Raw genomic sequence first — 13518 nt, 5'->3', positions numbered from 1 at the left:
GCTTGTGTATAGTTGAGCGATGAGTACGGCATTGTTTTATGGGGAATTGTAACGGACGGTTTTTGTGGAAATTAGCTTTTTTGTTATTGGATAATGTCAATATAGAGGAGAATGGGTAATACTTTTATGATCAAGCGGTCATCCGCGAGCCTCTATAGCCCCCGCGTCTTAAACACAAGAAAACAATTGCCAACCGCCATTAGTTACCTTGTAACTGCGTCAAACCGTAAGTCCGTAATTTTGTACACCGTCCCGAGGGGGTTGTGTGTCTGAGTTAGTATCCGTTGAGGGAGCATCGGTAGCCGATCTGTCTTCTTTTATACCTAGCAAACATAACAGAACAGAACAGCGTAGACTATAGACGCTTCCAGTTACAGAGGTGTCTTATGCATGTTGCTGGCTATTTATTATATAACCATTAAATTAAAAAAAAGCCTTACGCGCAATAATACCTTACATCGTTTTGGAAAAGAGGTGATACTCTTCAAATTGCTGCATCGATTTTTATCAAACATTAGTATTTACTCGTAAGAGCTATACCACAAAAAACTGGTATTAAAGCAAAAAAAAAAGCATTGAAATCGGTCCATCCGCTTAAGAGCTACGATGCCACAGACAGACGGCGTGGTGTAAAGGGTATCGGTATTCGATCTGCATGTCTTCTTTCACACGTAAAGATACTGGTACGGTCCGTAACAGTAACACATTACATAAAATTTAATCTTAGAAGACTGTTTTAACAGTTTGACTCTCTGACTGCACTTACGGTATGCAGTGTTTTAAAAATGCTTTTTCTACTCCAGCACTTAAATGTGTCAATTAAATGACTGACAGTGATATCTAAAGCAATGTCATTTGAATGCTTTGTCTATAGGCTCATAAGATGACTGCTAGCAGTCATCTTATGAGTATAATACAACTGCTTTATTTTTTTTAAAGATACAAGTTCCGATCATCTTGATTGAAAGAGGTATGTTTTCATTTACAATAATAACTCTTTTTTTTTTAAATAATAACTCTTTTTTTTTTAAATAATAACTCAATTTTTTTTTAAATAATAACTCAATTTTTTTTAAATAATAACTCTTTTTTTTAATAATAACTCTTTTTTTTTAATAATAACTTTTTTTTTTTTTTTTTTGCTGCAGCTGTCATAGAAAAAGTAATGTATGCAACAGCTCATAATTGGTTCTTAAAATTCTCGGGTCTTTTTTTACAAAACTCGACTACGTCTCGTTTTGTAACTTCGACCCTTGAATTTTAAGAACCCTTATTATATCACTGTTGCATAAACTACTATTATACATACTCCGTATACTTATCGGTCACAACAAATAAACACATTGAAGTATAAAAACCCCCATAATTTTTTACCACATCTCCTTTATTGCAATAAGTAATAGTAATACTGAGCCATCTTCCAAACCAATGCCATAGCTATTGACAGTACGATAAAACGAATTACAAAAAGCATTTCTTCTCACAGATGGGCCACCACGGCATGGAGAGTCTCGACATGCTGGACCCGCTCAGCTCCTCATCCATGACCACCCTGGCTCCCATGGGGGAGGTCGCGCCCCCCCACCACCAGCTGCACGGCTACGGGATGAACCATGTCATGAATCATCACCACCACGCAGGGTCCCTAGGGCATGCACCACCAGCTCATCTAGCGCACCCGTCGGCCGCTCTCCATCCAGATACAGACACAGATCCAAGAGAGCTTGAAGCTTTTGCGGAGAGATTCAAACAGAGAAGGATTAAATTGGGAGTGACCCAAGCAGACGTCGGGAAAGCACTAGCGAACCTGAAGCTACCTGGTGTTGGAGCGCTCTCCCAAAGTACTATCTGCCGCTTTGAAAGCCTTACTCTAAGTCACAACAACATGATCGCTCTAAAACCAATCTTACAAGCTTGGTTGGAAGAAGCAGAGGCTCAAGCGAAGAACAAAAGACGGGACCCCGACGCGCCCAGCGTCCTACCCGCTGGCGAGAAGAAACGCAAACGCACATCCATAGCGGCACCAGAGAAAAGAAGCCTCGAAGCGTACTTCGCTGTCCAACCACGCCCTTCCGGAGAGAAAATAGCAGCGATCGCGGAGAAACTTGACTTGAAGAAGAACGTGGTAAGGGTGTGGTTTTGCAATCAGCGGCAGAAACAGAAGCGGATGAAGTTCGCCGCGCAGCACTGACCGGGGGGAGGCGGCGCGGCGCTGCTCTACCCGGGTACCGGGTACGGGTACTAGCCGCCCGCGACACCTTGCCCGGTCTCCCCCTGGGGTCAACCACTCGTAAGCAATAATCGTTTCGATCTCATTCCTTTAACACATCTCAATTCGTAGCGTAGCTCCTTTTGTATTCTCATATTATATTTTTCGAGACACAGGGTATATATTCGATTATATACATATCATTACAGTAAATAGAGGTCGCTTCATCGTATCATTTCTGCCGTTTTGATGTTTTACTAACATCTTGTACATGAAAAATTGAAATTCAGGATTTTAAAGAGAATGTGCCTTGCAAATATCAATATTCTGTGTTTAATGTTAAAGTAACTTGAACGTCGTGTGGCGTCGGTAGTGGCGCCGGCCACAGGCGATAGCGGGGCGGGAGCGATCCGCTCTGCGCTCGAGCCGTGTGTGGATTGGACAAGTAAAATGTGAGATGAAGCCTTATTAGATGCGATCAAAAGCATGAACAAAATTTAACAAAATCGCAACGTGGTAAGAAAAAGTTTTTTCTCTAACTTTTAGGAACACGAAAAAAATGTTAATGTTAATTATTAGTATAAATTCTTCATATTACTTGTCTAATTCTATATAATTCGATCAATTCGTTAGTTCTGTTCTGATACTATAAAACTGTACAAAGATTAGTTAAGGGTATACTTTCAATTTTAGTTGTAGATAGTATCCAGTAGTTCATGGTTTAACGATAATTTAATATAAAAACGCATTTCACAAAAGGCACAATTAAATTAGCTTAAGAAGTTACTAGTGACATTTAGCCAAAATAGTTTTAAAATTTCATTTGTAAATAACACATTTCGATCTAATAGGCATTTAGAATAGTTATATAATTCAAGTGAATTAGTACAATGCAGGATTCGTGCTGTTGATGTAAAGCATGCCAAAAATAAGTGTATGATAGTTTTGAGGCCAAATCTCCGGACATTTGATGGAAGTTTTCTTTCTTAACCAACAATAGTTGCTAAGCGGGCGAGGTGTTCAAAATGATATTGACGCGACTTTATTGTTAAGAAAATAAGAGCGCGTCAAGGTAATTTTGAACACCTCGCCCGCTTAGCAACTATTGCTGCTGACTGTACCTATACCTACGGGAGTGCTTTTAACCTCTAACCCAAGAATCAAAACATGCAAAGCAATCAAATGCAAGTTTGATATGTCAAAATACAAATTCTAATTATAATTGAATGGAAGACCTTTTTATCGGCTTAGAGGCCTTAGGGCGGCTAGAGTATAAAAATGTGATGCATTTAATATTAAATCAAATATCAATTTAAACTTTAATTGTATTTGGTTCACTAAATATAACAGCTTAATGTAATAATGTTGATATTGTTAAAAAAAGCATATTAATAGGTTTTTCTTATAAACGCTCCGCTTGATGCTCCATGGGCATAGCCTTATGCACATTACATTTCTAATAATGGCACAATTGTTAATGACATGTTAAACACGACAAATTTTTAAAGATATATGTCATAATAATATGTCCCATCAATGTTATATGGAGTTGAATTCACCTTAAGAGGCAAAATTTAGGGTAAATTCGGGCAATTACGCGACCTGCAAAATTTAGTGACAACATACTTCATGTTATAGTAATGACTACGGGGGACTAGCCAAGATGTCTTTGATAAGAAACGCAAATCGAAACTTAAATAATATATGGAAATACTCACGTGACTATTCATAACATCTGTCATCATTCGGCTACGACGTATCGCTACGACCGTAGCTCAGCGGAGAATGTGTTAAGAAAGAAAATTTCCATCAATTTTCTTTACAGATTAAAAGCATGAATCCAGTTCGAGACAGCTTAAGAAATTAAAAAAAAAGTAAAAATGTTTGCGAATTATAAATAGTATTTTTAAAAGATATTTTGTAAATATAGAATCTAAATAAGTAATCAACACGTGCAATTTAGAAATCGGTAATTATTGTAACTGATAGTAATATATTGTCTTACTGAAACTACCAAATAATGTTTTAAGTCAGGCAGTTGTATACGAGACGAAATAACTAAATATACGTCGAATGTTTCTTTATTTTTTATGTTGATATATTTTGATAAACTAGGCAAAAAATGATAAAAATAAACTAATCCAATGAAATGTTACTAAAATAATATTTAAAATCGATACAGTAATAGCAAATTTATAATTTGACGTGTTACAGGCGCTAGGCGTCGCATTATCGGTGTATAAACAAATGAACCAAACAATTTAGTCTCGTATACAACTGAGTTGTAAAATGCTTTATTCTGAAACAATTCTAGTCCTTTTTTTAATGTTTTTGACGCTTTAAGAAACTTAGTGTGATATTATTTTTACTATTTATTATATTTTAAAGATTTCGATGTAACGGAACGAGTTATTTGACAACTGTAGATAAAACAATTTAGTCAAATTGCCTATATTTCACTGCCAAAACCTACCTATACACGGTAGTCTTACACAATTTACTGTATATTAATCATATATTTATGCCACTTTGAATTTTTAAAATTTTTTATTACCCTATTTATCAGTTAGTAGCGACAAACCTATTCTTTCAAAAAATGTATAAAAATAAAAACATATAATTAAAAATACGAAGAGCTGTGTAAATATACATCATTTTGCGTATACATATTAACCGTAATGTTGATATTTAAAGAGGAAAATGAGGACTACGTTTATATGGAGAAGCGCTCATGTGGTCGTCCCCTTTCCTCTTAAAAACTCTGTGAATGATTGATGATTATACATGTCATTTATGTTACAAATACATGTCAAATAACTCGATTCAACGATGGTTGGTTCGTTTTTACATTTAGACTAAACATTTATTGCATTTACGTTGTTTTTAATTCTAAGAGGGGGATAGGTATGTCATTTATTTCATATTTTTCTTATAATTTTGTTTTTGTATAAATAACTAATGTTCAAACTGGATTATTTATATATGTATTGAACTTGATAAAAAATAATTATTAATTTATTATAGGTACTTTGTTAAAAACAAGTTGTTTATTAGTAGGACATTTTAATTGAACTGTATACTGTTTTAATAAAGACAAATATGTTTAATTAGAGTATAACTTTACTGTATACTATCCCTCTCTAGCATATTATGACTGTGAAACGCTAAAAAAATCCATTAGTAGAAGAGCAATTTTATACTGTCTATAAAGATTAGTTTTATTAAAGTTCAATTAAATTTTTATTGAATATTTCTCTCAAGCTTTCGGAATTACCCTACTCTCCCCTAACCAATATTTTGTTGTATAAAAGCATTTCCGGAAACCCTAGTGTAAATTTCATTCGATGAAGTGACAAGCGTTCGCGTTTGCGTTATGTCTATTTTTGTATGGGATTTTGAACAGCGCGCCAAGCGGGACGTTTAGGAAACTCAAAATCCCATATAAAATTACACTTAACGCAAACGCGTACGTCATGTCACGCTATCCAATAAAATTTACACTATGGGTACCTACAAAAAAGCATATACTAATGGAAACAGTACAGACTTCAGATTTTAGGGGGCAAAATTTTACGACAAGTAGGGAGTTCCTATATCGATAAATTCAATTATCGAGTTTTCTGTACACTAGTGATCTGTAACTGTCATTAGTCATTACATTTTGCCCCCTGAAATCCGATGCCTGGTATACAAGAAAATGGTGTTTATTTGTTATAAATGTTATAATACAGTCAGCAGCAGAAGTTGCTAAGCGGGCGAGGTGTTCAAAATTACCTTGACACGCTCTTATACTCCTAACAATAAAGTCGCGTCAAGATTTTGAACACCTCGCCCGCTTAGCAACTATTGCTGCTGACTGTACAAGCAATTGGAGTTTTTGTTTGACATTATGTTGTGAAAAAAATAACCTCCTAATGGGTTTTTATAGCGCAGAGAATTAGACTGTCTTTTTTTTAAATTATGGCCTGATGCGATTATTTTAAGCCAGTTTATAATTTTAAATTATTGTCATTTTCTATGATAAGTTAAATTAGGGCCTAGATTCTTGCAATCATTATTAATTAATTGTTATTGATAATAAAAGGAAACAATCTTATTTCGGAAACCAATAAAAAATTGAAAATAGAAATATTAGTAAACCCTGGTTTTATTCGGCCTGCCTGGTAATGGTTGCGATTTGTCGTTTAGGTATCACCGTGGACGTCTTTTCATGATGTAGAGTCTGAGGGTCTACCGCGAACTACGTTCGACGTGTTACCTCCCTGTCACACTTACGTACGAATTTACAAGTGCGACAGAGAGGCAATACGTCGAACGTGGTTCGCGGTAGGCGCTCTGTTCGGAAAGAGAAGAGTCGTGGAATGTAAGGGACCCAATACATTCCACGACTCTTCTCTTTCCGAATAGACTCTATGATACGGGGTCGCCCATTAATTACATCACATCAGGCGTGGCTCACTCCGCGCTTTCGTCGCTTTGCTACAGGTAGCTAAAAGTACATCCGTTCCGGCCCCAATTTTGGGGAAAGCCATAAGCCGCGCGTGGCGCTGTTGCCACCTAGCAGCCATATCTGTGCTGATAGTAATAGACGCGTTTTGTTAGAGAGTGAGTCTTCTGTACTTAGTACTATTATTTATTCTGTGATCACATACAATTTCGATAAATCCCTTTTCCCTCTACTTCGGCGTGCCCAAAAAACCAAAGCACCGATGATAGACGATGAGTGTCGGGGCCTGCCGAGTATGCCCTACATACACAAGGTTCGAGTTATCGAGGTTCTACTGTACTGTTAGGCTAGCAATCCTGGCTAATACCCCGTCACCAGCCGCGCGAGGCATCATCTTCCGTCTCACTTGTACAATAATAATAAAAAAGAGATGGGTAATTTATTACTATATATGGCGTGCGTATTGACTTACTTATCATCATCATCATATCAGCCTTTTATCGCCCACTGCTGAGCATAGGCCTCTCGTCGAGTACGCCGCTTATCCCGGTCCTGAGCCAATCTCATCCAGAGTGACCCGCAATCTTCCGAATATCGTCCACCCAACGAGTCAACGGACGCCAGGCACTCGATCCTTTCGTCTGTAAGCGGCCACAACTCCGTTAAAGGGACCCACTGATTACCAGTCCGCCGGACGACATCAGCCTGTCAGTTAGAACAAAAAGTTGACAGTTCCGAACAACTGACAGGCTGATATCGTCCGGCGGACTGATAATCAGTGGGCCCCTTAACATTTTGGCCCACCTGCCATAACTCTGCCTGGCAACATGTCCCGCCCAGCTCCATTTAAGTTTGGTAATGACTTATCGACTTAATATTGGAAAAGACTTAATTATTTTATTTCCTCTTGTCTTGAGTCGATATTTTCCATATTGTCAATATTCAGGGAGGAAAATGGGGACTACGTTTATAAGGAGAAGCGGTCGTCGATTATCCTCTTCAGTGAAAACTCCAGTCCATGCGTTTCTAAAGACGATTAACAATTTCAAATATAATTAATATTGAAATTTTATTTTCACCACACCAACTGGTAAAGGCTCTCTTGATTGTTCAAAAACTGATAGCAAAGTTGCATTTTATTCACATGTGAGGCAAAGTAATCAAATGCAAATTTTGAGTTGTTTTCTTATGTTTGCTGGTAGAATTGACTTTTAAATGATAAATATTTAATACGTAACATTCATTTGGATTTGATTTGGTATGATTTTGTTTGATATCTTACAGTTCATATTTTCTTCGGGTTGGTGTGGTGAAAAAATTTGTGTTTCACTCGGGGGCAAATTTTGTTTTGCCCTCGCGCTTATTAATATTAGCACGAGCGGTTAAACAGCAACTTTGCCCCCTTGTAAAACAAATAACTCTTTGCTTTACTAAGTAAGACAAATAGCGTTCCTAAAAATACTGCTTAAGTAGGTAACATTTTTTATAGGACATTGGGTGTTGACAGCCCCTTAAGTTACAACCGAACTGGCGAGGGGTACTCAACTTTTTGACTGAATACCTTATGTTTACACAACCGCCCTCATTCTTAATTTAGCCCACGGCATCTCATCAGCTAAAACTAAAACAAACTTCACATTAATTGAGCTATAATCCTTTAATTTAATTTAGTTTTGTACCGACACGCGTTACAAACTTAGTAGAACTGATTTTCATTACGTTGTCGATTTTTTTAATGAGCAATTTATCACAATGATGTGGATATTTAAAAAACATGGAAATAATACAAAAATACAGCACCTGAAAGTTTCAAAAATTAAGTTTTTTTTAACTTCCAAAAACGAAATAAGTAAGGATACCATTCGATTGCTCACATTTTATCCAAAAAAAGATTGTACAGCAACTATATACATAAAAGTAATATTTCACCAACAAAATCGCTATTTTCTTGTCTTGTTCATGGACTCTCTGTGACCTTGACGTCACGGTCACATATCGTTTTGTTCGGGGCGTTACGCGAGTGAAGTACGACTGTCGGACTTGGACTATCATTTCTGACTTTTGTATTGCTTTAATGCAATGGGTCCCATATAGACATTTGATCCTAAAAACAAACCTGATTGATTGATTCATGAAAATTAGTTATCTAGCCTATAGGTATACTTATAGACAAATTTAGAGGAACGCAAAAAAGGTTTAATTACAAAATTAGTACTTAAATTTTTATTTGCGGTCCTCTAAATTTGTCCATGAGTGTATAAATAAAACCAATTTGAATTACTAAACGCCCGTGATACAAGTAACAAAGGAATTAGATTAAAATGTATAAAAATGAAATATCATAGGGACCATCATTAGAATTAGAGAGGTAAGTAAATATGTAGCAGGTAGGTAGCTGAGTTTTGGGGCTAAAACTAAATCGGCGTTATTCATAAACGTCTGCTAAGTTAATCAGCTTATGATCATCGTTTGTCCCTCTCTATGGCATAACGACAGATAGGGACAAACTACGATCATCAACTGATTAAGTTAGCAACCGTTTATGAATGACGCCGTATGTCCTTAACATGATCCAAATCAGCTTAAATTTTTTTATGATATAGGAGGCAAACGAGCAGACGGATCACCTGATGGTAAGCGATTACCGCCGCCCATGGACACCCGCAACACCAGAGGGGTTGTACGTGCGTTGCCGGATTTTAAGAAGGGAGTACCTACGCTCTTCTCCTCTATCGGTCCGGAAATACCGCAGGCGACAAATTAAAATAAATTAAATCAAATTAAATTAGTAGTAGATCATTTTGTATATTATACTAACATTAGCCTTAAGATAGATACTGTCACTAACACATTGAATTGATCCAAGTTGGTCGCAAATAAATGAATTTATATTATATTAAATAATAATTTATATTACGGAATTTAAATTTCCATAATATTGTACTTATTAGTACCTTATTACTATTATGACTCACGCTAGACAGGTTCCGTCGTGGCGAGGTAGCCTAGGGGTTCATAGTTAAAGACGCCGGTTCGAATCCAGCCTTGCCGTGTTAGGTTACATAAGTTGTATTTAGTCAGGTAAGGGCCGGTGTCCACTTGCGGCCGTGAGTTAGGACCCGCTACAGCCATACGTCACGGCTCCCGAGGGGCTGGGGTTCTAGACCCCTACCATTGGTACCCTTAGGGCCACCCCACATTTAGCGTCTTTCGAGCGTCGGCGTCTACAACTCTATGGCCGCTGCTCGACGCAACGTCGACGCAACTGCGCAGCGACGTCATTTTCCATAGCGCTGACCAGACGCCGACGCTCGAAAGACGCTAAATGTGGGGTGGCCCTTAATTTCAGGACCTTCTCCGAACGCAACTCGCTGAGAACTATTTAAGGATGACTCACGCTAGACCGGGCCGGATCTTCCAGCGCTTTGTTTTCTATTGAAAGCACCACGTGATCACCGATCAGCCGTCATAGAAAATGACATGTCGAATGCCTCGGCCCGGGCACGGCCCGGTCTAGCGTGTGCCCGGGATCGCGGATATCATTGCTGTTGAACTGTTGTAAATTTTTGGCCACCCCAACTCGCGTCTAGTCAACTCTATGGCTGCTGCTCGACGCAACGTTGGCGCAACTGCGCGGCGACGCCATTTTCCATAGCGCTGACTAGACGCCGACGCTCAAAAGACGCTGTGTGGGGTGGCCCTTTAGTTAGTTTTAAATTATCTACGCAGTTTTAGATGCTATTTTTATATAATTATGTACATAGTTTAATGATATTTAATCGCGTTAGGACCTTAATACTTTTAAATATGGGTAGGAATACGTGAGAGTTTGAGGTTTAAAGTTTTGTCTAGTGTCTAGTAGTCATAGTAGTTTTTCATGTTAATAACTTTTAAAAAAATTGTACACACATACACAACTATATTTCGTAAATTAGTTCATTCGTGTGTGCTTTTCTGTGTCGAGTTTCCTAGTGAGTTAAACTCGTAGTAGGGGCCCGGACGGCAAACTATACATTTTACTGTAGGACACGCCAGAATTAAATTATATAAGCTATATACACGGTATTATCTTGTGGCGTAGCCTTAGAGCGCTTTTACATTGTCCGATCCGATCGGATGTCGGATATGAGTACCTAAGGTATAACATGTATAGCGTATGTGTTTTTCGGATGGCAAAATTAAAATATTAACCCAAAAAAGGCGGACCACACGCCACAGGGCATTGGATTAGCACTTCCGATAATTTCAGCCATGTCGAAGTCGGACCCCCCGGTCAGCTGTCGGACCGATAATGTTTATTTGTGTGCGTATATGTGTATAGGCATTATGTTTGCTTTAGTGTGCCCCTGAAACAGACGCTCCGTTATCTACGGAAAGCACCACGTGATCACCGATCAGCCGTCATAGAAAATGATGTCGGACGCTTCGGCCGGGGCCCGGCCCGGGCTAGCGTGAGTCATCCTTTAAGCACTGCTCTGTACTGAACAGCTAAAACTAACCAATTTTTATAGAAATCGGATAAAAACTAGATAAAAAGGGTCAAAATTAGCCGCGCCCCTCAGGTACGAGTATACTTTTACTACGATACCGTAAAATGGGGTGAGTAGGGTTCGCGAGTGGAGTTGGCTTATGAATGGGGAGAGAAGGGTTGAAAGGGGGGTGAGATGGGTTTATAGTGCTACTGCTACAAAAATAATGTATTCCAATTTAAAATGGAGCTATAGTAACATTTATAATAAAAAAAATCGATCCAACAATCTTCCAAAATCACCTTAAGAGCCAACAGGAGCTAAGATTTAAATATTTTAGGTAAATATACCCGTCTCGCTAACGGAAGCGGCTCCTAAAACTAGTGCGATAAGGACAAGGCGAAAAATCCTGCGTAAAAATATCATAAATCGAGGTTTCGTACTCGACTGTTTCCTCCTCCAAAACTTAACCAATCGTAACCAAATTTAGAAATCTAAATGATTATGACATTATCTGTGTCGGACCGTTTTGCTTTTTTGACTAATTGATGTCAGTTTTGAATAGCACGCCTCTCATTGCGGCATAGTCAATTAGGCCATTTTGGCCATTTTTGAAGGGCTCTAGCGCCTTAAAAAACAAAAATATCAAAAAAAGCAAAACGGTCCGACACAGATATTGACAATATTAATCTGTGTTGAAAAAATCATTGCTCTAGCTTCAAAACCCACGGAGGAAACAGTCGAGTACGTTTGTATGGAGAAATGACCACTCCTGTTGGCTCTTAATTGTATGAAAACCCAACTCACCCCAAATACGAGGGACTACGGAGTGAGGTGGGTTTTCCTGTTTATCGTCAAAGTTATGAAATGGAACTACTTACCCAAAAAACTAAAATACAAACGTCCGGAACACTTATTATATATGTCACCGTAAAATTGTAAACACTCGTCAGATTATAATCTCGCTAGTTACATTATAAACTGACGGTAGGGAGATTATAATCTAAGCTAACCTAACCTACGTTAGATTATAAACTAACGGGTTCACAATCTTACGGTGACATATACACCATTCAGTTTGCATATGTAAAAATAAAATGTTATCGAGATTTGAATATCAGTTTTGCGCCTACTCACCCCATTTTACGGTAAGTTTGTAACGCGTGCCGGTACAAAACTAAATTAAATTAAAGGATTATAGCTCAATTAATGTGAAGTTTGTTTTAGTTTTAGCTGATGAGATGCCGTGGGCTAAATTTACGATGAGGGTAATTGTGTAAATAGAAAAGGTGGGTAAAAAAGTTGAGTGCCCCTCGCATATATGGTTGTAAGCAGAATGATATGGATATTTTTTGACAATGACTAACTTCTGCCCGCGACTTTGTCTGCGTGAATTGATGATGACTTATGGTACGGGTACTGATGAGCAAAATTTTAAACAGAAATACATTTTCAGAATAATTGTGTCGAACCCCGCGGAATGATCACATTTTCCGTCGCAAATATCCTTATTTACGCCCCTTCTTAAGACTAGAAGCAATACCACTATATTACAAGTTATTTCCACTATACTTATTTCATTATGCATCCATAAGTTATCTATGCAGGTACCTGATCAACCCCTGGTATTATTTATTAGGGTCTTCGGTCAATTTAATTACATCAGTTTATTGTATTGTAGTGTAGTAAGTAAATTAACATAAGTACTTTTCAATCTATTATTAGAATTTTTTATTGCATTTATTTACATAAAACGTAGTGTAATTCGCCAGTAACTGGCCACCGGTCAATAACTGGCCACCCTAAAGTAAAAATTAATTATATTCACCTATAACAATTTTCATTTTAGTGTAAGGTTTCAATAACTTTAGTTTAGGTTGGCCACTTACTAACAGATGGCCAGCTACTGGCGAATTACACTGGTACTACTAAGCTAAATTAATAACTAGCATAAATCTTTGAGGAATGTTTTACTAAGGATGCTGGCGGCATTTCGTCGCTGCATCGCAATGCTGATACGTTGTGCGAGGTAGCCGCCAGCTCCTCGGTCACCAGTTACGTCAACCAGACGCTTCGCGATTTCTGCATACAACTTGTGCGCGCAGAATTATAATTAAGTACTTGCGTTGCAGCCTATACCTCTGATATGCTGACTGGTAATCTGAGGGCCCCTTAAAATCATGAAGAGGTCCCTAACAGACAGACATAGTTTGGCATTTATAATAAGTATGTATTAGTAAATAATATCTGGGCGACCGAGCTTTGCTCGGAAAACATAAAAACTCAAAAACGCGCGTTTTCCTAGAGATAGATCTAGCTAGATCGATTTTTTGCCCCCAAAAACCCCTATACAGCAAATTTCATCGAAATCGTTACAGCCGTTTTCGAGATCC

The 13518-nt window shown here is 38.0% G+C and overlaps 1 protein-coding gene across 2 annotated transcripts in view; it reads left to right on the top strand.

Moving 5' to 3' along the window:
• Positions 1–2717, top strand: part of LOC134660912 (inhibitory POU protein) — a 65628-nt gene extending 62911 nt beyond the window's left edge. The window contains exon 4 of one of the 2 annotated variants that reach the window (XM_063516790.1): positions 1487–2717. In XM_063516790.1, the coding sequence (XP_063372860.1) occupies positions 1487–2191 (705 nt within the window). In that variant the 3' untranslated portion in view covers positions 2192–2717. Of the gene's footprint in view, positions 1–1471 lie in introns of both variants that reach the window. The other variant, XM_063516789.1, reaches the window with a different exon arrangement.
• Positions 2718–13518: the final 10801 nt, after the last annotated feature.

The sequence above is a fragment of the Cydia amplana genome, chromosome Z (assembly GCF_948474715.1).
Source record: "Cydia amplana chromosome Z, ilCydAmpl1.1, whole genome shotgun sequence".
Taxonomy (NCBI): domain Eukaryota; kingdom Metazoa; phylum Arthropoda; class Insecta; order Lepidoptera; family Tortricidae; genus Cydia; species Cydia amplana.
Note: the sequence above shows the minus strand (reverse complement) of the source record. Positions and strands in the feature narration are given on the sequence as shown.